This window comes from Chiloscyllium punctatum, chromosome 9 (assembly GCF_047496795.1).
Source record: "Chiloscyllium punctatum isolate Juve2018m chromosome 9, sChiPun1.3, whole genome shotgun sequence".
NCBI classification, from domain to species: domain Eukaryota; kingdom Metazoa; phylum Chordata; class Chondrichthyes; order Orectolobiformes; family Hemiscylliidae; genus Chiloscyllium; species Chiloscyllium punctatum.
The window spans coordinates 39,795,376-39,821,714 of NC_092747.1; the positions used below are offsets into that span (position 1 = coordinate 39,795,376).

Below are 26,339 nucleotides of genomic sequence, written 5' to 3' on the forward strand. Positions count from 1 at the left end.
ATGAAATTACACTCAAGTGTAGCCTGATCTTTCAAAAAGACCTTCAGCATTACAACCACATGTAAATGATGTTACATTCAAGTGTAAAATGATCCATTATCCTCCACATCCAACATACTACTTAGATTGTTAGTTTAATAAAGAAACTAAACATTGTTTATGAATTAGGAGCAGAAATGGTCTTGGGCCCTCGACTCTGCTCTACCTTTCAGTCAAATCAAAGTTGATCTGATTACTCTAAAATCCCAACTGTTCACAATAATCTTTCACATTATCACCTACCACTTCCTTAAAGACTCAAAGACACTGCTTCCACCACCTGTTGAGGAAGAGATTTTCAAAGACTTACAGCCTGTGAGAGAAAAAGATACCCTCATTTGTCTTAAATGGACATTTTTTTTTAAAAACATACAGTGACTCCTAGTTTTGGAATTTCCCAAAACAGGAAACATCCTCTCCATGTCCGTCTGTCAAAGCCCCTCAGGATCTTGCATGTTTGAATGAATTGCTGCTTACGCTTCTAAATTCCGGCAGATACATATCTAGCTTATCCAACCTTTCTTCACAAGACACCTTTTCATTCCAGGTAGTAGTCTAATGCACCTTCCATGAACTGCCTCCAACACATTTGCATTTTTCTTTAAATAACATGACAAATACTGCACACAGTACTCTCAATACAGTCTCACCAATATCATGTGTAACTGAAGTAAAACCTCCATACTTTTGTACTCAATACCCCTCACAATAAGTGATAATATTCAATAGCTTTTTAAGTTATTTGCTGTACTTGTACACCATAACATTTACAATTCATACACAAGATCCCACTGCATCTCTCAACTCTCACCATTTAGATAGTATACTTATTTTTTAATTCTTCCTGTCGAAATGAGCAATATTTTCACACATCTTCTCCATTTTCCAGATCTTTGCCCATTCACATAACCCATCTATATCACTGTGTAGCTTCCTTCCCCATGACCTCTTCACAAAGTACTTTCCTACATATCTTTGTATAGTCAGCAAATTGTGTAACCACATATTTGGTCCCTTCGTCCAAGTAACTTAGTGATTGTAATAAATTGAGACCCCAGCACTGATCTCTGCAACATGCCACTTCTTACATCTTGGAAATCAGAAAAAGACATTTATTCATTGCACATTACTTCCTCAAAGAACTTGAATAAATTTGTTAAACATGATTTCCTTTTCATTACACTGTTCACTCTGCCTGATTAGCTTGAACTCTTCTATATGCCATGTTCTATTGCTTTAACTAATAGGTTTTAACATCGTTTGTATGAGAGATACATCCTGCTTTCTGTCTCTCTCTCTCTCCCGTTTGAATTTGCTATCATCTGACATAACAGGACTACCCTGTCTGAAGGGAATAATGGAAAATTAAAACCAATACATCATTTATCTCATGAACCTTTTCTTGTATAACCCTACAACAGGATCCATCATGTCCCAAGAAACTGTGACCCAAGGTTCAAAAAATTTGTCCGACACCACTTCCCTGGTGATTTTTTTGAGCTTCTCCTTCCCTTCTGTATCCTCACTTAGACCAATTTCAGAGATGTTACTTGTGCCCTCTGTACTGAGCACTGAGTCAAAATACCTGCTCAATTCACCTGCCGTTATTAATTCCCGAGACCCACTCCTTCTAAATGACTGTTCACTTTGTTTCTTTTCCTTTGTAAAATAGTCAGAAACTGTTTTTATATTATTTTTGGAATCTGCAACAAATTCAATTAGGGAACAGTTAATTTCCAATACCTGAATCAAAGGGTACTTTGGTTCAGCAGGCCCTCCTCCAAAGCCATTTACCCCAATAAAGCTGCTGCTGAAGTAGGAGTTAGTGAGGTTGTCTGGTAATGTTGCATCCATCCCTGGAACTGAAAAATAAAGAAACTTAATGTCTAAAAATAAAGGCATTTAAATCATTTTCAGCTGAATAATAAAAACAATAGAAAGTCAAGAAAGCTAAACTGACAATTATTATTACTATAAAAACATGCCTATGCTAATTTTGGGGACAAAACTGGCATTTTGTTGCCCACGCTCAATAAGTCTGCTTTTTTGCCCAAAAGAATTTTACAAATTAGTACCTTGATTAGCCACTTCAGAATTAATAATGGTCAATTTTTTTTATTACAAGTTGCTCGATCAGACTGGGAAATGAAATACAATTTCCTTACAATGAAGGAAATTAAATAAATTGCTTTGTTTTTTTCAAATCTGGTGCCAGCCCTCAAGGACAAGGTTTACTGAATTCAAAATCACACTTGCCAGTACCACTACAAACAATCAAACTACTTTATCTATGTGGACGTGATAACATTCACTTTCCAAATATATTCCGTTGAAATTCAATGTTGTTGGAATATATTGCCAATATTTTTGCTCGATCACTTTACTCATACTTTGCTTTTTTAATCTGCTCCTTTAGTTTCTGAGCAAAAAGTAGTAAAGAGATTCTTGTATTGAAGTACATTAATCACAAAATATTAGTGCATAGGTACAAAAACAAAGCTAAAAAGATCATGGAATTACTTAACATTATTAGTATTTGCAATGCTTAAACAAGTCAGTTGCATCAAGAATTCAATACTGAGGACTATGCTCATTCCAAGTCTCCTTCCACCTTATTTCATCTCATCCTTTTAAAATATCGCTTAAGGTTCATCTATACTTTTTGTATCACCTAGCAATTGCTCTCTGGAGTAATGTTCTATATTCTAAACACTTTGAAGGCAATAAATGTCTTCAGAATTCACAGTTGAATTTTTAAGTGACTATTTTATATTTCTGTCCCATTGTTCTGTTGTCATCCTTGTTATGATCCTAGATGATGTTAATATGGTCAAATCAAATCACAAACAAATTTGACTTGATTAACAATATTTTTTATTTTTCTTCTGTCTACTGTGGAGGTCAGTCACAATGTATCCAGATATTTTTGCTTTAGCAAAAACACAAAAGGTTTATCACACAAAAGAAAAAACATGAATGAGTAGGGTCCATTGAAAAGGATGTAATAGCAGAGCATTTAGAAACATAATATAATTATGCAGAGTCAGCATGTTTTCATGAAGGAAAGAAATCATGCCTGACAACATTATTAGAATTCTTTGAGGTAACAAGCAGGTTAGATAAAGTGGAACCAGTAAATGTAATGCATTTGGATTTCCAAAAGATATTTGATAAGGTTCTGCACATACAGTTAATAAGAAACAAGTCCATGGTGTTGCAGGTAATATATTTCCATGGAGAGGGGACTGGCAAACATAAACAAGACAAAAGTTGGGATAAAGGGGACATTTTCAGGATGGCAAACTGTAACTATTGGAATGCCGCAGTGATGAGTGCTAGGGCCACAACTGTTTACAATATATATTAATGGACCGAATGACAGAAGTGAATGTACTATCACAAAGTCTGCAGACAACACAAATAGGTGGAAGGGCAAGTAGTGTAGATGACACATTAATCGCAGCTGGAATACTGTGAACAGTCTTGGTCCCTTTATCAAAGAAAAGATAAATTGGCACCAAGGACAATTCAGAAAAGATTCACTAGGTTAATCCTGGATATAGAGTGACTTTCTTATGAGGGCAGGTGGAGTAGGTTAGGCTTGTATATCAGAATTTATTAAAATGATAGGACACTGTATTGAAACATACCAGTATTAGAGAGCTTGACATGGCAAATGTGGAGAGGTTGTTTCCTCTTCTGGGAACATCTGGAACCAAAGGACATAATCTCAGAGTGAGGAGGAGCCCATTTAAGATGGAGAGGAGGAGCTTTTCTTCCCCTAAGAGGCTGCTACTTCTATGGAATTCTTTAGCTCAGAGGGCTGTCGAGGCTGGACTATTAAATATATTCAAGGTTAAGACTGACAGATTCTTAAAGGCTAAGAAAAGCAAGTGTGTGCAGAGAAGACAGGGAAGTTGAGTTAAGAATGCTGATCAGCCATGATCTCAAAGAATAGTAGAGCAGACTCAGTGGGCAGAATGGCCTACTTGAGCTCATATGGAGGAAGTAAGAACTGCAGATGCTGGAGATTAGAGAGTCGAGAGTGTAGTGCTGGAAAAGCACAGCAGGTCAGGCAGCATCCAAGGAGGATAGTCGACATTTTGGTCAAAAGCCCTTCATCAGGATCTTTTCATTCCTGATGAAGGGCTTTTGGCCGAAACATCAACTGTTCTACTCCTCAGATGCTGTCTGACCTACTTGAACTCTAATGGTTCTATAATCAAGAAAAATTAGAAGATTTTATTCCAAACATCGGAAGGATTCATTCCATTTCTCTGAGCAAACATTCAAATCTCAGTGAGGTAAAAACAATGACTGCAGATGCTGGAAACCAGAATTTGGATTAGTGGTGCTGGAAGAGCACAGCAGTTCAGGCAGCATCCAAGTCACTTCGAAATCGACGTTTTCTGATGAAGGGCTTTTGCCCGAAACGTCGATTTCGAAGCTACTTGGATGCTGCCTGAACTGCTGTGCTCTTCCAGCACCACTAATCCAGATTCAAATCTCAGTGATGAGTCACCCCATCGCCACATGAAGGCTTTCTGTTAATTGGTCACGGCTGATATTGGTTTCCTTCTGACAAATTTCTGTAAATTCAGATATTATTTTCTTAAGTTAAATTCTGTCTGAGACCCTATAAACAAAATGCTAATTCAGTTCACTGCTACTTATCAATGGGTTATCTAAACTCATGTCTTCAACAATCTTGTAGGGTGTCTTACTCTCAGACAGTCCCACAATAGCCTTCTGCTTCTAGAACTTTCTTCTCACTGGCTCCCAAACACCACCAGATTTGCCCTTGATCAGACTGCTCGGACACTGCAAATAAGTGCAGTAATATGAGTCTCTTTCCCCCTCCATTCCTGCACAAGCCTATGTGGTCCCTTGCTCTGGGAGTTGTAAAACTCAAGCATCTTAGCAATTATTTCCCCAGAGGTCAACTGCGTCACTAAGTTGAAATCATACAACTTCTAAATGCTGCTTTGAACTTAATGCTCAAAGCAACTTTCTGACCTTTCAGAGAAATGTCAGATCTTTAGAGAACTGAAAGCTAAAAGCCATTTTCCTCCACTTTTGAGCCCAAGTTCTCAAATAATAATATATCATGAAACTTCATAACACTTACAAGTTACAACATTTTCTCTACATTTACTCCATCAAATCCTTTATAATCTTGAAGGTATCTATTAAGTGGACCCTCGATCTTCTGTGTTCTGGTAAAATGAAGTCTGTTCAACCTCTCCTTATAGATATAACCTCCGTTAAAATTGTACTAAATTAATCCATATCTTCTTCAGGATAGATATTCTTGTAATATGCTGAACAGAACAAATAACACTACTTCTACTGTGATGCAAAGATTTTTTATAATTACTTGATAGTACAGGACTAGAATATTGTTGAAAAGGTTGAAGCTTTCCATCTCACATTCAGGAAAAAATAATAATGCCAAAATCACACAAGGTAACAACAATTAATACTACATGAAACAAGACTGCTGATTGGTTGAGGTGTAGGTTTGGAGAAGGTAGCAAGGAACAGTTAACTTCTAAGTTTTTAATTTATATTTTAGTTTCTAAATAAACAAAAGCTTGAAAGACAGACATTTCCTCTTGCATTCACCATGGTAATGCCTTAACTAATCAGGATCCACTTGTCAACTCATCAGTACCCTCTTTTCATCTGAAGAAATTACTCTTCCCTTTCAGATTAGGTATTCTTAGTTTTTTTTAAAATACATTTTGTGGAATGAGGGCATTGTCGTTGGGCAGTATTTACTGCCTGTCCCTAGGTTCCTTTGAGAAGATAGTGGTGAATTGCCTTCTTGAACTGCTGCAGTCTACCTGCTGTGGGTTGACCCACAATGCAATTAGAGAAGTAATTCCAGGCTTTTGACCTAGAGACAGTGAAGGAAAGGCGATATATTTCCAAGTCAGGATGGTGAGTGATTTAGAGGGAAACTTGAAGTTGGTGGTGTTCCCATATATCTGCTGCTTCTAGGTAGAAGTGGTTGTGGGTTTAGAAGATGCTGAGGATCTTAGGTAAATTTCTGCAGTGCATCTTGTGGATATTATACACTGCTGCTACCGAGCATCAGTGGTGGAGGGAGTGGATGCATGTGGAGCATCTATCCCAATGAATGCCAGCTTAAAGGTCGTCGTCTTGATTAAGATACTGTAAGTTTAACACAAATTCTCTGCTTAAAATCCTATTTCACCAGAAATATATCACTTATAAATTCCTGAAGATGCTCCCAGGTTTCCGCTGTAACTGTAATAATGAAAATTTACAGAAGCCTCTGGTTCAACATGCAGCCCCATACCTCAAGGAGTTGGAATTAAAAAATGTTAGGCTTCATTTGTACACAAAATTGTCATACCTTCACCAGAGTACTCTATTCAGTGTGGACAGTACCATAGCAAATATGATAAGTTTGGAAAGCACCAAATTTACCCTGGTGTTCTCAAAAGAATTAAATTAACAAGGCTGCATAACTGTAACTCAAATTCCTTGTTTTGAAATACAGGAATAATTACAGAAACATTCCATTCATTCCATAAATCCCTGTCAGCATTTAAACACTATTTCAGTCTCCCCTAATCTTTGCTCATCCAAATCTACCCCATAACATTCTTCTCCCTCAGAATCTTGTCAAAATTCCCTTTTAATACATCTACACTGTTTGCTTCAACCACTACATGTGGTAGAAGGTTGAGGGGTGATTAACTGTGACATTTGAAATAATAAGTTCGTGAGGAGTATAGAAAAGCTGGTTCCACTGCTAGGGAATCCAGAAAAGTGGGTACCTTTTCAAAATTGGAGCTGCATCATTAAGAATAAAGCAAATAAATTGTTTTTCCACTCAAAGTTTCCTGGAAGCATGGAATCTTCTCCATCAAAAGCTTGTCGACACTGGACTAAATTAAAATTTATGACTGAGGTCAACAGATTTTTATAAGCAAGGGTATGGTGTAGATGGATCAACTGCATATTACTGGAATTGAGGCACACACAACATGACTGAACTGGATAATGGGACAAATTTGAGGAATAAATAGCAAACTCTTCTTATCTTCCATCTGTATAAATTATTTTCAATTAAATTGACCTAAAAATCAGTAAATTTATGACATAACTTATTTCCTTGACCAGCTATTGCCTTAAATTCATTTAAGCTATATATGTGTTTGTCACAACTTGGTCATAAAATTAATTCAACTAATTTAAATCTATTTGATCAGAAAAATACTAAACTTATCTAAATAACATATAACCTGACAGCACCATATCATGTGCAGAATGCTAGTGTTGAGATTAGATTAGATAAAAGTTAACTTTTAAACTTTTCAGGTTCTTCTTACCTTCCTGAAAAGTACCTTTGCCCAGACAAAATCAGAGATAAATTAAAAGAAAACTGCCAAACTGATTGCAACCATTTGTGTTTGCCATACACTCCCAATTTACTTTTGTTCCATCATTGATGGTTATCCTACAAATGTCCCTATACTATCTGTCCTCCATACCTATATCTGATTTGGTAATCTCTGCCAATTTCCCTTTATGGTAGAAAATCTGTTCAATCTCACTTCACTGAAATGCCATGGGGATTTTACTTTTCATTACAAGGTGACAAAATAAATGTAAGTTGAAGTACTTAATCGCTGAAGTATCTCGAATTTTTAAACTAAAACCCTTCAGCATATTTAGAACCTATACCTACATCTCAATCCATTAAACTTCAGGAGTACAACTGTGTGAATCAACTACATCAGAAAACTTACATTTCATGGTTTATTTGGTACTTTTGCCTTACATGGGTCAACAGGGCGTGTTCTCAATAATTCCCCTAAAGTTATCATTATAGATTTTTCAGTTTAGAAAGCATGTATGCCCCATGACAAATCACTTTTCCAGGACATATTTAATGGTTAAAATCGATCAACGATAATAATGGTATGTCTGTCCGTTTTGTTTGTTGAAGACACCTACTCTTCCGGGTGCACTTGACAAGCAAACCGCCGTTTCCTCTACAGGATTGAGCGTGTGTAAAAAAAAAGACAATGTATTTGCATCGCGCAACAGCGTCTCCTTCTATACGCGGCACTTTAGGGGATTAGTTTAGTATAAGGTTTGACACATATCCAACATCACACTCACTGGTGAGCAGCTGCCCGGGCTCCACCAGGCTGCCGAGCTCGTTTTTCTTGGGCCCTCCGTGTGGGTGTGGGTATCCTCCCCCGGCGGCAGCGCCGCCGCTCCCTCCTCCGCCTGCAGCTCCTCCTCCGCCGCCGCCGGCTCCCGGCGCAGCCGCGGCCGTCCCGACTGCCAGTCCCGGGTGGTTGTTATTGACGATAAGACCGAGGCTCGCGGAAGCGGCGCCATTGTTGGGATCCTCGTGCAGGAACTGACACTCGTCGCCGTAGAAACAGGTCTTGTCCTTGGCATAGTAACGGCAGTACTTCACCTTGGAGCCCCCGCCTGGCAGTGGCCCGCCGCCGCCGCCGCCGCCACCGTTCATGGCAGGCGGAGACGGGAAAAGGCTGGAGTAAGCCACCTTTTCAAACGGCGGCGGCGACTGCACGCACGGCCGGCCGGGAGGCAGAGCCGCGGCGGGTCCAGATCCGGCTCCGGCCTCCCTGCTTCTCCCACAATTCAAATCCGTGAGCCGAGGCGGAGAGGAACAAGAACAACAACATTGGAAGGAAAAGGAGCGGGCGGGCGGGTGCGATAAAAAAACAAAAAAAAACACACACACACTGAAAAAACACAGGCCCCGATGCAACCGCCTCCGTCACTCGATCGGGGTGAAAAAAAAAAGCAGGAAGGATGGATAAACCGGATAAGGCTTAGGCTCCCCAGCGGTGATATTTATTTCTGCCGATGGTGGGAGCCGCTTTGACCGCAGCTACAAGTTTTTCTCTACCCCCCCCACCTTGCTTGTTTTTTTTCGGCTGCAAGCGGCCTCCGCCGAGCAGCCAGCTGGCGACTCAGTGCGCATGCGCAGCCTTGGCGCATTCGCACCCAAGGAATCAAAACAAATGGTGAGGAGGGAGGGGGGCGTCGCTATCAGCTGCTACTTCTTTCACTCTTCTTTCCCTCAACGCCGCCAAGATTAATGGGTGCACCTGCTGATTGTATTCCGATCCACCTTGATGGATTCTCGTTATCACTGCTGTCTCTCTCCCCCTTCCCTCTCCCCCTCCCCCCCGCCGTATGCAAACCGAAAAAAAAACAATCGCGGGTTTAAAATGGAGGCGTTTGAAGCCCAGCGGCTGTTCGGGGACCCGGACAGAGCAGATAGAGAGAAGCTGTTCCAGTTAACGGAAGGATGAAGAAACAGAGGGTACCAATTCCGACAAAATGACGTGAGGACAGAAGAAAAAGAATTATTTTTTTTATTATTGTCCGAGCAAGTGGTTAGGACCTGCAATGCATTGCCAGAGGTGGAGGGAGATTCAGTCTCGACTTTCGAAAAATAATTGGGCAGTAATCTGAAGGGGAAAAATAATAGCAGGACTGGGGGAAAAAGACCAAGGACGCAGGGTAGGTGAGTTGTTACTTCAGGAAGGACCGGAATCAAACAGGCCAAATGACCTACTAAGCAGTAACCATGTTATGGCTCCATTATAATCACACTGGTTTTAGTTGCAACTAAAGTGTGATGGCTTATTGGTGTTATCCATTTCAAATCAAAAATAATTTACATTATGGGGGATGTTTGCTCCTGGTTCTCAATCAATTGCTTAAGAATGAGTATTGAGGTCAGCTTTTATAAAAGGAAAAGATTGTTCCCGAAGTATACTGAATGCTGAGGAAAGCATTTCTGGTGTAAAATCACAACCTGGATGCAGAGGAAAAAAGGTTAATTTGAAAACGAGAATGATTGAATTAAAAAACCTAAATCCATGAATGAAACATTTGAGTCTTGAAATAAGCATCCTGCAATAGAAAGAAGAATGATAGAAATGTGCACCACAGAAGGAGGCTATTTGGCTCAGGTTCTCTGACAGCCAAAGAGACCTATTCAGCTAATCTCGTTTTCCAGCTATTAGTCTTTAGCTCTTAAAGTGCATGTCTAATTATTTTTAAACAAGGTCAGGACTTCTGACAATATCACCTTTTCAAAGTGTTCTCAACCTACACCATATTCAAAGTGAAAAGGTTTCTCAACTCCCCTATATATCTTCTGCTATTTATTTAAAATGTATGCTACGTGGCTACTAAAACACTGTTAACAGAAATAGTGCTTTACCATTCTAACTAGGCACTTTATAATTTAATATATTATGTGACTAAATAACTTCTCAGGCACCTCTGATCCAAAGGTAGTAATCCTAGTTTTGATCTGAAATAGTAACTGTTTTCTTTCCACAAATGCTGCCAAATCTGCTAAGTATTTTCAACATTTTCTGTTTTCGTTCCAGTGTTTATAATCTTTTCTCTGAACTAAATTTTTCATTCCTTCTAGCATTGGAGACCTGCCGAGTTTCTCCAACAACTTCTGGTTTTGTTTGCTTCTGATCTGAAGTTATTTGTTTTATTCTTAACTCTAATGGTCATCATATCACCTCCTATTATCTCCTGACTGTTTCCTGAAGATATCCACATGTGGAGGCATGGTGGCTAAGTGATTAGCACTGCTGCCTCACGGCGTCACAAACTCTGGTTCGATTCTATCCGCAGGCAGCTGTCTGTATGAAGTTTGCACGTTCTCCCCATATCTGCGTGGGTTTCCTCCCACAGTCCAAAGATGTGCAGGTCAGGTGGATTGGGTATACTAAATTGTCCAGAGGTGTGGATTGGCTATGGTAAACACAAGGTCACATAGTCTGGATGTGATGCTCTTTAAAGGGTCGTCACAGACTGGATCGGTCAAATAGCCTCTTTCTGCACTGGGGGTTTCTATGATTCAAAGTTCGTTAGGTGCATGCTTTAGATTACATCCTTTCCCTGTTTGGTTATTGAATTTATGGCTCTCATACAATAACCTACCACAGGATCATCATCCCAAATGTCTAATTGGTGCACGTAGGTGTCTGGAGAGTTCAGGAGCCATTTGTTAATAAGAAACTTCACAGTGACTGCTGGTCCTTGGAGCAAGTTAAAAGAAAAGTCACTTTGAAAAAAAGAAGTACCATCTTCTTTTGTTCTTCAGAAAATCAGCGTTCTGTTACCAAGAACCAACCTCATTACGCCTGAATTTAACTTCAAAGAAATATATAGGCCTATTACATAAAGATCATAGAACATTACAGCACAAAAACAGGCCCTTCATCTCACCAAGTCAGTACCAACACATGATGCCTTTCTAAACTAAACACTTTTTGCCTTTATAAGGCACTTCAAATTACAAAGCTAAAGCAATAACTGTGTATTGAAACCTAAAGTTGTTTTGTTTCAAACTGCATTTACAGCAAGCATTAAAAAATGGCAATCTGCTTGTCTAAGGCTATGTGGTAAATCTTATCCAAAAGCATATAGCCACAGACAAAAGTATATGACTCCTGCCTTATTTTGACCACAATCAATCAACATAATATCCTCATGATGGCCCAAAGGACCTTTTTCTGTGCTGGCAATCTCTAATATTTATAACCCTCCTTTATAACCCGTGGGCGGCACGGTGGCACAGTGGTTAGCACTGCTGCCTCGCAGCGCCGGAGACCCGGGTTCAATTCCCGCCTCAGGCGACTGACTGTGTGGAGTTTGCACGTTCTCCCCGTGTCTGCATGGGTTTCCTCCGGGTGCTCCGGTTTCCTCCCACAGTCCAAAGATGTGCAGGTTAGGTGAATTGGCCATGCTAAATTGCCCGTAGTGTTAGGTAAGGGGTAGATGTAGATGTAGGGGTATGGGTGGGTTACGCTTCGGCGGGCCGGTGTGGACTTGTTGGGCCGGAGGGCCTGTTTCCACACTGTAAGTAATCTAATCTATATAATCATTACATTTAACTAAAGTGCAAATAGTTGTTTTGAAAAAAAGTTCAATCACCAATGTAATTTGAAATCATGCCGAGAACACCACTAGACAATTAGTATATATCATGAAAAACAGCAGTTTTGACACACAATCTTTATTTTCTTGCCTTATCCCACTGTATGATCTTTTAAAAGATGTGTCTAATTTCACAATCTTCACTTTTTTGCTTTATGGGATCATATGTATTCTGAACCTTCTGTATCTCCTCCTTGAGTGACTCCTGGTGTTCTAACACTGATTCATCTTCTACAAGTTGTTTCCGGTCCACTTTTTCCAAAAATATTGTCAAATTATTTAATTTGAGTGAGTGCTTGTAAAGACCTAGGTATCTCTATATTTGCATTTGGAAACAAGGTTGGGTTTTTATTTTGGTAATCCTTCTACCATTTTATTCCTGAGGATGTGGTAAAAGTCACAATTTATATTTAAAGGAATACTTACATGACAGCAGCAATATCCTGAATTTTGTTTTGCTGTATTTATGTAATTAGACAAAATTATTCTAAAATCCATTGAAAGGAAATGTTTTGGTGTCATGACTGGTGAGCAATGAAAACAAAAATCCAATGGGAAAGAAGGAAATGCAGACACATCCAAAGACCAAGAAGCAAATGTTCAAACTTATTTATTAATTTCAGTGGACTGAATTTTTTTTGTAAAATTGTGATGTTACACTTTATAAAATGCAGAAACTGGTAGAAAGCAATTACATGGGCACAGAACATGGTTTGACCCAATGAGCAAGGGGCAATTAGAAGAGCCAGCAGGGGATATGAGAAGTTGTTGGAGGATAGGATCAAGGAAAACCCTAAGGCCTTCTATAGGTATATCATGAATAAAAGAATGACTAGATTAAGATTAGGGCCAATCAAAGATAGTAGTGGAAGGTTGTGTGTGGAATCTAAGGACATAGGGGAAGTGCTTAATGAATACTTTTCGTCAGTATTCACATTGGAAAAGGGCAATGTTAGTGAGAATATGGAGATACAGACTACAAGATTAGATGAGATTAAAGTTGACAAAGAGGAGATTTTAGCAATTTTGGAAGATCTGAAAATAGATAGGACCCCTGGGCCAGATGGGATTTATCCTTAGATTCTCGGGGAAGCCAGGGAGGAGATTGCAAAACCTTTGGCTTCCATCTTTATGTCATTATTGTCAACAGGAGTAGTGCCAGAAGACTGGAGGATTGCTAATGTTCTCTTGTGTAAGAAGGGGAGTCAGGATAATCCTGGTAATTATAGGCCAGTAAGCCTTACTTCGGTTGGGGGTAAGGTGTTGGAAAAGGTTATAAGATATAGGACTTGTAATCATCTGGAAAGGTATAATTCGATTAGGGATAGTTAACACGGTTTTGCGAAGGTTAGATCGTGCCTCACTAACCTTATTGAGTTCTTCGGGAAGGTGACAAAACAGTTGGATGAAGGTCAAGCTGTTGATGTGGTGTACATGGACTTAAGTAAGGCTTTTGACTAGGTTCCACACAGTAGGCTGTTACACAAAATACGGAGTTTTGGGATTGAAGGTGATTTAGTGGTTTGGATCAGAAATTGGCTAGCTGAAAGAAGACAGAGGATGTTGGTTGAAAGGAAATGTACATCCTGGAGTTCACTTACAAGTAATGTGCTGCAAGGATCTGTTTTGGGGCCGTTGCTGTTTGTGATTTTTATAAATTATCTGGATGTGGGTATAGAAGGATGGGTTAGTAAATTTGTGGATGACACTAAGGTGGGCAGAGTTGTGGATTGTGCTGAAGGATGTTGTGAGTTACAGAGGGACATAGATCAGACGCAGAGCTGGGTTGATAATTGGCAAATGGAGTTTAATGCAGAAAAGTGTGAAGTAGTTCACTTCAGAAGAAATGACAGGAATGCTGAATTTTAATGGTTAAATTCTTGGCAGTGTTGATGAACAGAGAGATCTCGGTGTCTAGGTCCATAAGTCCCTGAAATTTGCCACCCAGGTTGATAAGGTTATTAAAAAGGCATTATGGTCTCTTAGCGTTTATTGGTAGGGGGATTGAGTTTCGGAGCCATGAGGTCATGATAAGGCCACACCTGGAGTATTGCATGCAGTTCTGGTCACCGCATTATAGGAAGGATGTGGAAGCTTTGAAAAGGATTCAGAGGAGATTTACTAGGATGCTGCCTGATATGGAAGGGAGGTCTTAGGAGGAAAGGCTGAGGGAATTGAGGCTGTTTTCACTAGAGAGAAGAAGGTTGAGAGGTGACTTAATCGAGACATATAAGATAATGAGAGGGTTGGATAGGGTGGACAGTGAGCACCTTTTTCCTTGGATGGTGAAGGCTAACATGAGTTGACATAGCTTTAAATTGAAGAATGATAGATTTAGGACAGATATTAAGGGCAATTTCTTCACTCAGTAGTAGGAGCATGGAACAGCCTGCCTGCAATGAGTAGTAAACTCGCCAACAATAAGAGCATTTAAATGTGCATTGAACATACACATGGATAATAATAGAACAGTGTAGGTTAGATGGGCATCAGATTATTTTCACAGGTCGGCACAACATCAAGGGCCGAAGGGCCCCTACTGCGCTGTAACATTCTATGAGCAGATTATTTTAGTAAAAGAAGTTAATATTTTCATCAATTAATAAAATCTAAGCAAGACTGCAAATGTACCCTAAAAATCACTTCAACCATAATAGTTCTGTGGCTAAAATGTTCCTTCAATGTCATTTCTGAACATTGCTAACCTAATGCTGAGCTTCGTTTTAAGTTCATGAACGTAATTTCTGCATCATTTGTGTTGCCACCAACTATAAGAATAATAAATACTATGCTATTGGAGGAAAATTCAAGATTGTAATAATAAACACATCAAAATACATTAAGTATGTTATGGTATTTAATGCAGTCAATCTCCTGTCAACTTTTTCAATTGGTTTATGACTATTCGTTCAAGATTGTAAAGTTTTCACTTGAGCATCAACGGGCTGCTTGTATGCTGAGCAGAACGTCTGTTACTTTCATGGCATCCAAAACAAATTATGATCTTCAGATATTGAATGGTTTGAAAGTCAAGGTTGCCATCAAATCATAATAACTTTTAATTGCTAGTTTATTCATTACTTGAAATACTGTTTTGATCTCTCAGGAATTAACTGCAAAAGTATTTAGCCATGAATGAAAATAATTAAATCAGTGTTTAACCTTAGACACATGATATCAATGCATTTATTTTCGGTAAAAAAAAATGTGGCAGAGTCTAGATTAAAATAAGTTGTGAATTAGAATGTTGAAAGACACTGTTTTTACGTATTCAGGTGGCTTGGGTAATTTATGTAGCTCAGAATTCCGTAAATATTCATACACTTTACACACAAAGTATGGAATCTCTTCACATTTATTAATAGCCCAAACAAAGCCACCCTTCCACAGCCAATCGATGGTTCAGAAATAAACTTGTGCATCTGAAAGGCACATTGGAGTTTGGGTTTCAAACTAGTAGCATATGAGTTTTAATCAGTTTGTTTGTGATGGGGTTTAGTAAATTGCTAGGTCAGTCTTTCAGGAAGGAGAAAGTGAGGACTGCATCCTCACAACGCGCATCCCTCCACTCCAACCCCAACCTCACCATCAAACCGGCAGACAAGGGAGGCGCAGTGGTAGTTTGGCGCACCGATCTTTACACCGCTGAAGCTAGATGCCAACTCGCAGACACCTCCTCCTACTGCCCCCTTAACCATGACCCCACCTCCCACCACCAAACCATCATCTCCCAGACCATCCATAACCTCATCACCTTAGGAGATCTCCCATCCACCACCTCCAAACTCGTAGTCCCACAACCCCAGACCGCCCGTTTCTACCTCCTGCCCAAAATCCACAAACCCGAGTGCCCGGCCGACCCATTGTCTCAGACTGCTTCTGCCCTACCATACTCATCTCTGCATACCTCGACACTCTCTGTCCCCCTTAGTCCAAGAACTCCCCACCTACGTTCGGGACACCACCTACGCCCTCCAGCTCCTCCATGATTTTCGCTTCGCTGGCCCCCAACACCTTAACTTCATGATGGACATCCAGTCCCTATACGCTTTAATTCGCCATCACGAAGGCCTCCAAGCCCTCCGCTTCTTCCTCTCCCGCTGACCCAACCAGTACCCTTCCACTGACACCCTCCTTTGACTGACTGAACTGGCCCTCGCTCTTAACAACTACTTCTTCCAATCCTCCCACTTCCTCCAAACCAAAGGAGTAGCCATGGGCCCCAGCTATGCCTGCCTCTTCATCGGATATGGGGAACAGTCCATCTTCCGCAGCTACACTGGCACCACCCCTCACCTTTTCCTCCGCTACATCGATGATTGTATTGGCTTACCTCATGCTCCCACGAGCATGTTCAACAGTTCATCCACTTTACTAACATCTTCCACCCCTACCTCAAATTTACCTGGATCGTCTCAGACTCCTCCCTCCCCTTCCTCGACCTCTCCATTTCTATCTCGGGTAACCGACTCAACACAGACATTTACTATAAACCGACCGACTCCCACAGCTACCTAGATTACACCTCCTCCCACCCTGCTCCCTGTAAAAACGCCATCCCATATTCCCAATTCCTTCGCCTCCGCCGCATCTGCTCTCAGGAGGACCAAATGGCCTCCTTCTTCAAAGACTGCACTTTCCCCTCAGACGTGGTCGATGATGCTCTCCACCGCATCTCCTCCACTCCCCGCACCTCCACCCTTTAACCCCGCCCCTCCAATCGCCACCAGGACAGAACCCCACTGGTCCTCACCTTCCACCCCACCAACCTCTGGATACATCGTATCATTCTCCATCATTTCCACCATCTCCAAACAAACCCCACCACCAGGATATATTTCCCTCCCCACCCCTATCAGCGTTCCGAAGAGACCACTCCCTCCACGACTCCCTCGTCAGGTCCACACCCCCCACCAACCCAACCTCCACTCCCGGCACCTTCCCCTGCAACCGCAAGAAATGCAAAACTTGCGCCCACACCTCCCTCCAAGGCCCCAATGGATCTTTCCATATCCGTCGCAAATTCACCTGCACCTCTACACACATCATTTACTGTATCCGCTGCACCCAATGTCGTCTCCTCTACATTGGGGAGACAGGCCGCCTACTTGCGGAACATTTCAGGGAACATCTCTGGGACACCCGCACCAACCAACCCAACTGCCCCGTGGCTGAACACTTTAACTCCCCCTCCCATTCCACCAAGTACATGCAGGTCCTTGGCCTCCTCCATCGCCAGACCCTGGCCATACGATGCCTGGAGGAAGAGCACCTCATCTTCTGCCTAGGAACCCTCCAACCACACAGGGTGAATGTAGATTTCTCCAGCTTCCTAATTCCCCTCCCCCCCCCCCCCCCCACCACCTTATCTCAGTCCCAACCCCCGGATTCAGCACCGCCCTCTTGACCTGCAATCTTCTTCCTGATTTCTTTGCCCCCACCCCCTCTCCAGCCTATCACCCTCGCCCTCACCTCCTTCCACCTATCATATTCCCAGCGCCCCTCCCCCAAATTCCCTCCACCCTACCTTTTATCTCAGCCTGCTTGGCACACTAGCCTCATTCCTGAAGAAGAGCTTATGCCCGAAACGTCAATTCTCCTGCTCCTTGGATGCTGCCTGGCCTGCTATGTTTTTCTAGGACCACACTTTTCAACTCCAGTCTTTCAGGAAGTATGATTTTAAACCAGCAAGAGACTCTAGGCCATCATGAATAAGTCATGGAAGTTTGTTCATACTGTGGGCTGTTGTGTAGCACAGTGGCTCAGTGGTTAACACTGCTGCCTCACAGCGACAGGGACCTGGGTTCCATTCCACCCATGGGCAACAGTCTGTGCGGAGTTTCCACATTATCCTTTGGTATGGGTTTCCTCCCACAATCTAAAGATGTGCAGATTAGCTGGATTAGCCATGAGAAATGCAGAGTGGCAGAGATTGGGGTGGATGGGATGCTGTTCGAAGAGTCGGTGTGGACTTGATGGACCCAATGGCTTGCTTTCACGCTGTAGGGATTCAGTGATTCTTTGATTACAACAGGAGAAAACAAAGTCATGATAAAGAAGCTAGAGTGAACAAGGGTTTTCCTTAATTTCATTAAAAGCTTCTAAATTTAGTTCAAAGGAGACCTTGCTGAAGTCAGACATAACATCCCCTCCAACAAAACTTCATCAGAGTAATTAAGGAAATGAATTACTGCAGTGTAAACACTGAGAGTCAAATAAAAATATATAGCTGCTCATTTATTTTTCTTGCTGTTGCATACTACAGTTGTGTTTAATTGTTAAAGCCAAATTGTAGCCTGGCATGCGTATGTTTTAGTGAACGTTTGCCGCATTAAATTAGAAAGAGAGCAAAATATGATCCATTAAGCCAGATTTCATTCTAGGATCTGACTTGTCCAGTAGTAACTTAGTTATGATCATAACAAATAGGGGCTCTTGTAGGTTCGGAGTTCACTAAATTTAAGAGAGATCTGTGAGTATAACCCAAAATAGTAAAAACTAATGGCTGGAACAAAAAAATAGTATAAAGAAAATAAGATGGCTTCATTGTAAAGGACCGGACAAACAAAGCTACTGGATGGAAGTTAAATGGAAAACCAATTATATTCATAGGAATGTCTAAGAAATCCTCAGAAAAGAAACATCAGCTTAGAAAATAGGTATTAAAACTATATCAATAGTTTCCTTAGAATATACCAAGAATGGAGAGAAGGCTGCAGTCATGAAAATCATTATTCGAGTATCAATGAGAAGAATCAGACCACTGGAGGTTGAGAATAGTTTATCTCAAAAGGGGAGGTATTTCTTTTTGCTTCAATCCAAAGACAGAACCCAGTAAAGATATTGAGAGGCACTGGAATTTGTTTCTGCAAAAGGGCAATGTCGTGCAAGTTCACTTATAAAATACAATATTTGAAAAGATGATAGTTAACAGAATGAGGCTGACATTTTGATTTTCATCCTTATGAGACTCTATTTGTACTTCCACCTTCAATTTACCTGCTATCTCTGTTTAGCTCTAGTCAAAGATTTCAAATAATCCATTTATATCTGCATTTCCCAAAAAATTCTAAGCAACATTCAAAGCCATCTTCAAATTCCATGCAATAAACTTCACACACAGCCACTTTAGGTCCAAAACTGTCATGTACCCATTACTTTTAAAATAAAGATCCCTCTTTCATCCAGTAAATTCAACTTTCAAGTGAGCATGCACTTGCTATGATCCCAACTGATAAGTCAGATAACTGATAACTGGACAAGTCAGATCCCAGACCGAAAGCTGGCTTGATAGATTTCGCATTCAAAGAGGTGGTCTTTTGTGGAAATGTGAGCATACAAAAAATTGGTTTTAACAATAAAACAAGCTTACCATGTAAAAAATGAAAATAAAATTGATAAAGCCAGACTATTTACACATAACAAAATTTTAAAGATTTCAAAATACATCGTAAAGTTCCCTTGTCTATTTCATGTAGATTTGACTTATCTCTTTCTTTCATTTCCTGGTTTTGAGACTTTGATAACCTCCTCCTTAATTATTCATGCAACTGAGCTTAGAGTGTCTCAGTTTCAAATAACATTTTCAGGCTTCCACAGAAACATTTCTGATCTGGAAATCAAACTAATACCTTTACTGAGGAGACCCATTTCTGAACTGTCATCTTCTGGAGAAACATTTTACTCTAATCAAGATTTCTACAAACTGAAGTCAACTTTTATTTTCCCAAATAAAATAAAATTCCTAATTCTTTTAAACTGAAAGTGTTCAAACATTTTTCAATGTTTACTGTATCCGATCATAAAATTTCTCCAATGCAAACAAATTCCTATTGGTTTAAAAAAGTTCCAGAAATACTGACAAGTTAAATATGAAACCTTTATATACACATGCCACCAATTCAAAATCTAAAGTATCAAATAAGTTATGTTTATATAATGCTTTATATATATATAAATCACATGCCTTACACTTCCATCATAAGGATCAAATTTTAATTTGATTGTTTTTTTTGTTGCAAATAGTTTAATTCGCTCTTTTTCTGTTCCTTTAAGAGGGTGCACTTAGTATCTTGAAGTTGGCAATGGTACCTGTCAATCATTATAAAAATTTGGCATTAAACAGGGTTGGCATTGTTACTGAATTTCATTACAAATTTCCCCGAAGCAAAATGGAACAGCAGAGCAAAAGAATCAAATGTTCCAAAGCTGATCCAGAATCATGGGCTGGTCTTTATGGAGTTTGATTGATTAATTTAATGTTGTCATATGAACCGAGCTGAAAATGTGTTGCTGGAAAAGCACAGCAGGTCAGGCAGCATCCAAGGAGCAGGAAAATCGATGTTTCGGGCATGAGCCCTTCTTCAGGGCTCATTCCTGATTCCTGAAGAAGGGCTCATGCCCGGAACGTCGATTCTCCTGCTCCTTGGATGCTGTCTGACTCGCTACGCTTTTCCAGCAACACATTTTCAGTTCTGATCTCCAGCACCTGCAGTCCTCACTTTCTCCATATGAACCGAGATATAGTGAAAAGTATTGTTTAATGTGCTATATGGGCAGATTGTATTATACAAAGTGCATCAGAGCAGCAGAACAGAATGTAGAATACAGTGCTACAGCTAGAGAGAAAGTGTAGAGAGAGAGATCACAATCAATATTTAAAAGGTCTGTTCAAGAATCTAATAACGGTAGGGAAGAAGTCATTCTTGAATCTATTCATATGTGTATTCAAATTTTTATATGTTCTTCCTAATGGAAGAGAGTGTAACTGGGAGAGAAGGGTCTTTGATTAGGTTGGTTATTTTCCCAAGACAGCGGGAAGTATAGATGGGTCAATGGTTGGAAGGCTCATTTGCATGATGGACTAGGTTGTGTTCACAACTCAATTTCTTGCAGTATTGGGAATGGCAGTTGCCATACCATGCTGTGGTGCATCCAGATAGTTTGGTTTCTATAAAAGCTGGTAAGAGTCCTTATGGACATGCCAAATTTCCTTAGCCTCCTGAGGAAGTAGAGACATTGTTATGCTTTTTTGACCATCGCATCGACATGAGTGGACCAGGACAGATTGTTGGTGATCATCACTCCCAGGACCTTGAATCTCTTGACCATCTCCACCTCAGAGCCATTGATGCAGATAGAGGTTTTCGCTCAACGACCAGCTCATTTTGCTGACATTGATGATGAGATTGTTTTCTATACACCATGTCATTAAGCACTCAATCTCTTTGCTATGTTCTGTCTCATCATTGTTTGAGATCTGACCTATAGCAGTGATGTAGTCAGCAAACTTTTAATGGATTTGGGGCAGTATTTGGCCACACTGTCGTAAGTGAAAGAGGACTATAGTAGGGGTGCTAAGTGTTCAGTGTTGCAGGACACTGGTGTTGAATATTATGGTAGAGGAGGTGATATCACCTATTCTTACTAATTACAGCCGATGGGTCAGGAAGTTGAAGATCCAGTTACGGGGGCAGCCAGGATTTAGGCCTCTGCGTTTAGGGATGTTTGTATGGAATTATGGTGTTGAAGGCAGATCTGCGGTCAATAAGTAGGAACCTGATGTAGTTATCCTTGTTCCAGATATTCCAAGGATGAATGTAGGGGCTGGGAGATGGCATCTGCTATGGACCTGTTGCGTCAGTAAGCAAATTACAAAGGATCAAGGCAGTTTGGTAGGCTGGGGTTGATGTGAGCGATGACTAACTTCTTGAAGCACTTCATAATTATGAAGATCAGAGCCACTGAGCAGTAGTCATTGAGGCACACTGCATGATTTTTCTTTGGCACAGGAATGATGGTGATCTTCTTGAAGCTGATGGGGACTTCAGATCGTAGTAAGGAGAGTTCAAAGATGTCTGCAAAAACCCACGCCAGCCAGTCTGCACAGGATCGGAGTGCATAGCTGAGGACTGTATCCAGGGAAGTTGCTTTTCGTGGGTTCACTCTCTATAGAAAGTTAATTTAATGTCTCTGGTGGTACAGGTGCATATGTGGCGGCTGGGATAAATGACATCATTTAAATTACCTTTTGTTCAAAGCGAGCATAGAATACATTTAAGTCATTGGTCAAGGATGTCCTGTTGTCTGTGATTCTGTTCAAGTTCACTTTATAGCCTATTATGTCGTGTAAACCTTCCCACAAATGATGGGTGTCCGTATGGTTAGTCTAGGTCTCGAGTATAGTTTGGTACTGTTTCTGGCCTTATAAAGGTCATACCTGAATTTTCTGTAGAGGTCAGGATTGCCTGACTTGTATTCCTCAGACCTAGACTTCAGTAGGAAGTGGATCTCCCAGTTCATCCATTGTTTCCAATTGGGGAACATTCAGATTTACTTCTTAGGCATGCAATCTTCTGCAGGATGTTCTGCTATACTATGACAGTTGTGTGCCTCTGCAACCTTGTGCTATAGAAAATCACGCTGTAAAAGATCGCTAACAGAAAATTGCATACCTGTTCAGTAGAAAGTTTGCATTATCCAAGGAATATCCACAATTTGTCATTCGTGTTCTAGCCAATTTGTGCTGATGAAACATGCGTTACAGCAGAATGACGTGTAGCAACTTATGTAACATTAGTGACGTATTTGTTTAGGAATGCTGTACATCCCGCATCCCCTCAATCAAAAGATTGGTCAGTGGTCATTCACCTGAAACCTGGCTGCTCTGCAGTGAGATTACATTGGGAGCAACAATATATTAACACAATGGTACTTCTGATCTCAAGTGGGAGGATGCCCCACTATACAGAACTGCATGCCAACTCTCAAATTAGCCAAGCTTCGTGAAACCAATGTAGAATACAAAACTCTAAACTGAAACTGGTATTTATCAAAAGACACTGAAACTAGTCAACTCAGTCAAGCATGAAAAGACTCTCCTCCTAATTTTTATTTAACCAGTACAACAAATTTCACATATTGGAGATGAGAAATATCATCTGCAATTATTAAACTTAGCGATAATGAACCCAGGCATGAAAACACACAAACCAACTTATTTTTAAAGCAATTGCTTTTGACAGAACAAGGAAATGGATTTTTGACTGCAGAACTGACTTAGAACCAGCTGCAGAATATGTACTGCCTGCTCTCGAGGAAACCATTGACAGTACAGATAGAAGAGAGACATCAAAAATTTAAGAAGGGTATTTGTAACTGCTGGTGATTTAAGATATCAGTTGAACAATCATGGTCACAAGTTAAAACCTTACAATTCAAGACACCCTAATGACTTTAAACAATATCTTATGTTTCTTTCATACTGCACAATATCTCATTTCAGTTTTGTACCTCATAGCGTCATAGAGATGTACAGCATGGAAACAGACCCTTTGGTCCAACACGTCCATGCCAACCAGATATCCCAACCCAATCTAGTCCCACCTGCCAGCACTTGGCCCATATCCCTCCAAACCTTTCCTATTCATATACTCATCCAAATGCCTCTTAAATGTTGCAATTGTACCAGCCTCCACCACTTCCTCTGGCAGGTCATTCCATACACGGTTCTGGGTTAGAGGTGCTGGAAAAGCAAAGCAGTTCAGGCAGCATCCGAGGAGCAGTAAAATCAATGTTTCGGTCAAAAGCCCTTCATCAGGAAACATACACATACCACGCTCTGTGTGAAAAGGTTGCCCCTTCGGTCTCTTTTATATCTTTCCCCTCACACCCTAAACCTATGCCCTCTAGTTCTGGACTCCCCCAACCCCAGGGAAAAGACTTTGTCTATTTATCCTATCCATGCCCCTCATAATTTTGTAAACCTCTATAAGGTCACCCCTCAGCCTCTGACGGTCCAGGAAAAACAGCCCCAGCCTATTCAGCCTCTCCCTATAGCTCAAATCTGGCAATATCCTTGTAAATCTTTTCTGAACCCTCTCAAGTTTCACAACATCTTTCTGATATGAAGGAGACCAGAATTGCATGCAATATTCCAACAGTGGCCTAACCTGTACAGCCGCAACATGACCTCCCGATTCCTGTACTCCGTACTCTGACCAATAAAAGAAAGCATACCAAACACCTTCTTCACTATTCCATCTACCTGCGACTCCACTTTCAAGGAGCTATGAACCTGCACTCCAAGATCTCTTTGTTCAGCAACACTCCCTAGGACCTTACCATTAAGTGCATAAGTCCTGCTAAGATTTGCTTTCCCAAAATGCAGCACCTCTCATTTATTTGAATTAAACTCCATCTGCCACATCTCAGCCCATTGGCCCATCTGGTCAAGATCCTGTTGTAATCTGAGGTAACCTGCTTCACTGTCCACTACACCTCCAATTTTGGTGTCATCTGCAAACTTACTAACTGTACCTCTTATGCTTGCATCCAAATCATTTGTGTAAATGGCAAAAAATAGAGGACCCAACACCGATCATTGTGGCACTCCACTGGTCACAGGCCTCCAGTCTGAAAAACAACCCTCCACCACCACCTTCTGTCTTCTACCTTTGAGCCAGTTCTGTATCCAAATGGCTAGTTCTCCCTGTATTCCATCAGATCTAACTTTGCTAACCAGTCTCCCATGGGGAACCTTGCCGAACACCTTACTGAAGTCCATATGGATCACATCTACCACTCTGCCCTCATCAATCCTCTTTGTTACTTCTTCAAAAAACTCAATCAAGTATGTGAGACATGATTTCCCATGCACAAAGCCATGTACATCCTGTCCCTCAGGATTCCCTCCAATAACTTGCCCACCACTGACATCAGGCTCACTGGTCTATAGTTCCCTGGCTGGCCTTACCACTCTTATTAAACAGTGGCACCATGTCAGCCAAACTCTAGTCTTCTGGCACCTCACCTGTGACTATCGATGATACAAATATTTCAGCAAGAGGCCTAGCAATCGCTTCTCTAGCTTCCCACAGAGTTCTAGGGTACACCTGATCAGGTCCTAGGAATTTATCCACCTTTATGCATTTTAAGACATCCAGACTTCCTCCTCTGTAATATGGACATTTTGCAAGGTGTCACCATCTATTTCCCGACATTCTATATCTTCCATATTCTTTTCCACAGTAAATACTGATGCAAAATACTTGTTTAGTATCTCCCCCATTTTCTGTGGCTCCACACAAAGGCTGCCTTGCTGAGCTTTGAGGGACCCTATTGTCTCCGTAGTTACCCTTTTGTCCTTAATGTATTTGTAAAACCTCTTTGGATTCTCCTTAATTCTATTTGTCAAAGCTATCTCATGTCCCCTTTTTGCGCTCCTGATTTACCTCTTAAGTATACTCCCACTGCCTTTATACTCTTCTAAGGACTCACTCGATCTATCCTGTCTATATCTGACATATGCTTCCTTCTTTTTCTTAACTAAACTCTCAATTTCTTTAATCATCCAGCATTTCCTATACCTACCAACCTTTTCTTTCACCCTAACAGGAATATACTTTCTCTAGATTCTTGTTATCTCATTCCTGATGGCTTCCCATTTTCCAGCCGTCCCTTTACTTGAAAACATCTGCCCAAGTCAGCTTTTGAAAGTTCTTGCCTAATACCATCAAAATTAGCCTTTGTCCGATTTAGGACTTCAACTTTTAGATCTGGTCTATCCTTTTCCATCACTAATTTAAATCTAATGGCCCCAGAGTGCTCCCCCACTGACACCTCAGTCACCTGCCCTGCCTTATTTCCCAAGAGTAGGTCAGGTTTTGCACCTTCTCTAGTAGGTACATCCACATACTGAATCAGAAAATTTTCTTGTACGCACTTAACAAATTCCTCTCCATCTAAACCTGAATACGATGGCAGTCCCAGTCTATGTTTTGAAAGTTTAAATCCCCTACCATAACCACCCTATTATTTTTACAGATAGCTGAGATCTCCTTACGAGTTTGTTTCTCAATTTCCCTCTGACTATTAGGGCGTCTATAATACAATCCCAATAAGGTGATCATCTCTTTCTTATTTCTCAGTTCCACCCTAATAACTTCCCTGGATATATTTCCAGGAATATCCTCCCTCAGCACAGCTGTAATGCTATCCTATATTAAAAACACCACTCCCCCTTCTCTCTTGCCTCCCTTTCTATCGTTCCTGTAGCATTTGTATCCTGGAACATTAAGCTGCCAGTCCTGCTCATCCCTGAGCCATGTTTCTGTAATTGCTATGATATCCCAATTCCATGTTCCTAACCATGCCCTGAGTTCATCTGCCTTCCCCGTTGGGTCCCTTGCATTGAAATAAATGCAGTTTAATTTATTAGTCCTACCTTGTCCTTGCCTGTTTGACTCTCTTCTGTTCTCAACTGTACCAGTCTCAGATTGATCTCTTTCCTCACTATCTCCCTGGGT

The 26,339-nt window shown here is 40.8% G+C and overlaps 2 protein-coding genes across 3 annotated transcripts in view; one reads left to right on the forward strand and one right to left on the reverse strand.

Moving 5' to 3' along the window:
• The window catches only part of pan3 (poly(A) specific ribonuclease subunit PAN3), a 161,618-nt gene extending 153,058 nt beyond the window's left edge, over positions 1 to 8,560 (reverse strand). For both annotated transcript variants that reach the window (XM_072577296.1, XM_072577295.1), the window contains exons 1-2: positions 8,200 to 8,560; positions 1,783 to 1,901 (exon numbers count right to left, since the gene is read on the reverse strand). In XM_072577296.1, coding sequence (XP_072433397.1) covers positions 1,783 to 1,901; positions 8,200 to 8,560 — 480 coding nt within the window. The remainder of the gene's footprint in view (positions 1 to 1,782; positions 1,902 to 8,199) is intronic.
• A 531-nt stretch (positions 8,561 to 9,091) lies between these two features.
• Positions 9,092 to 26,339, forward strand: part of flt3 (fms related receptor tyrosine kinase 3) — a 154,136-nt gene continuing 136,888 nt past the window's right edge. The window contains exon 1 of the mRNA XM_072577294.1: positions 9,092 to 9,407. The gene's annotated coding sequence lies outside the window, so the exon portion shown is untranslated. The remainder of the gene's footprint in view (positions 9,408 to 26,339) is intronic.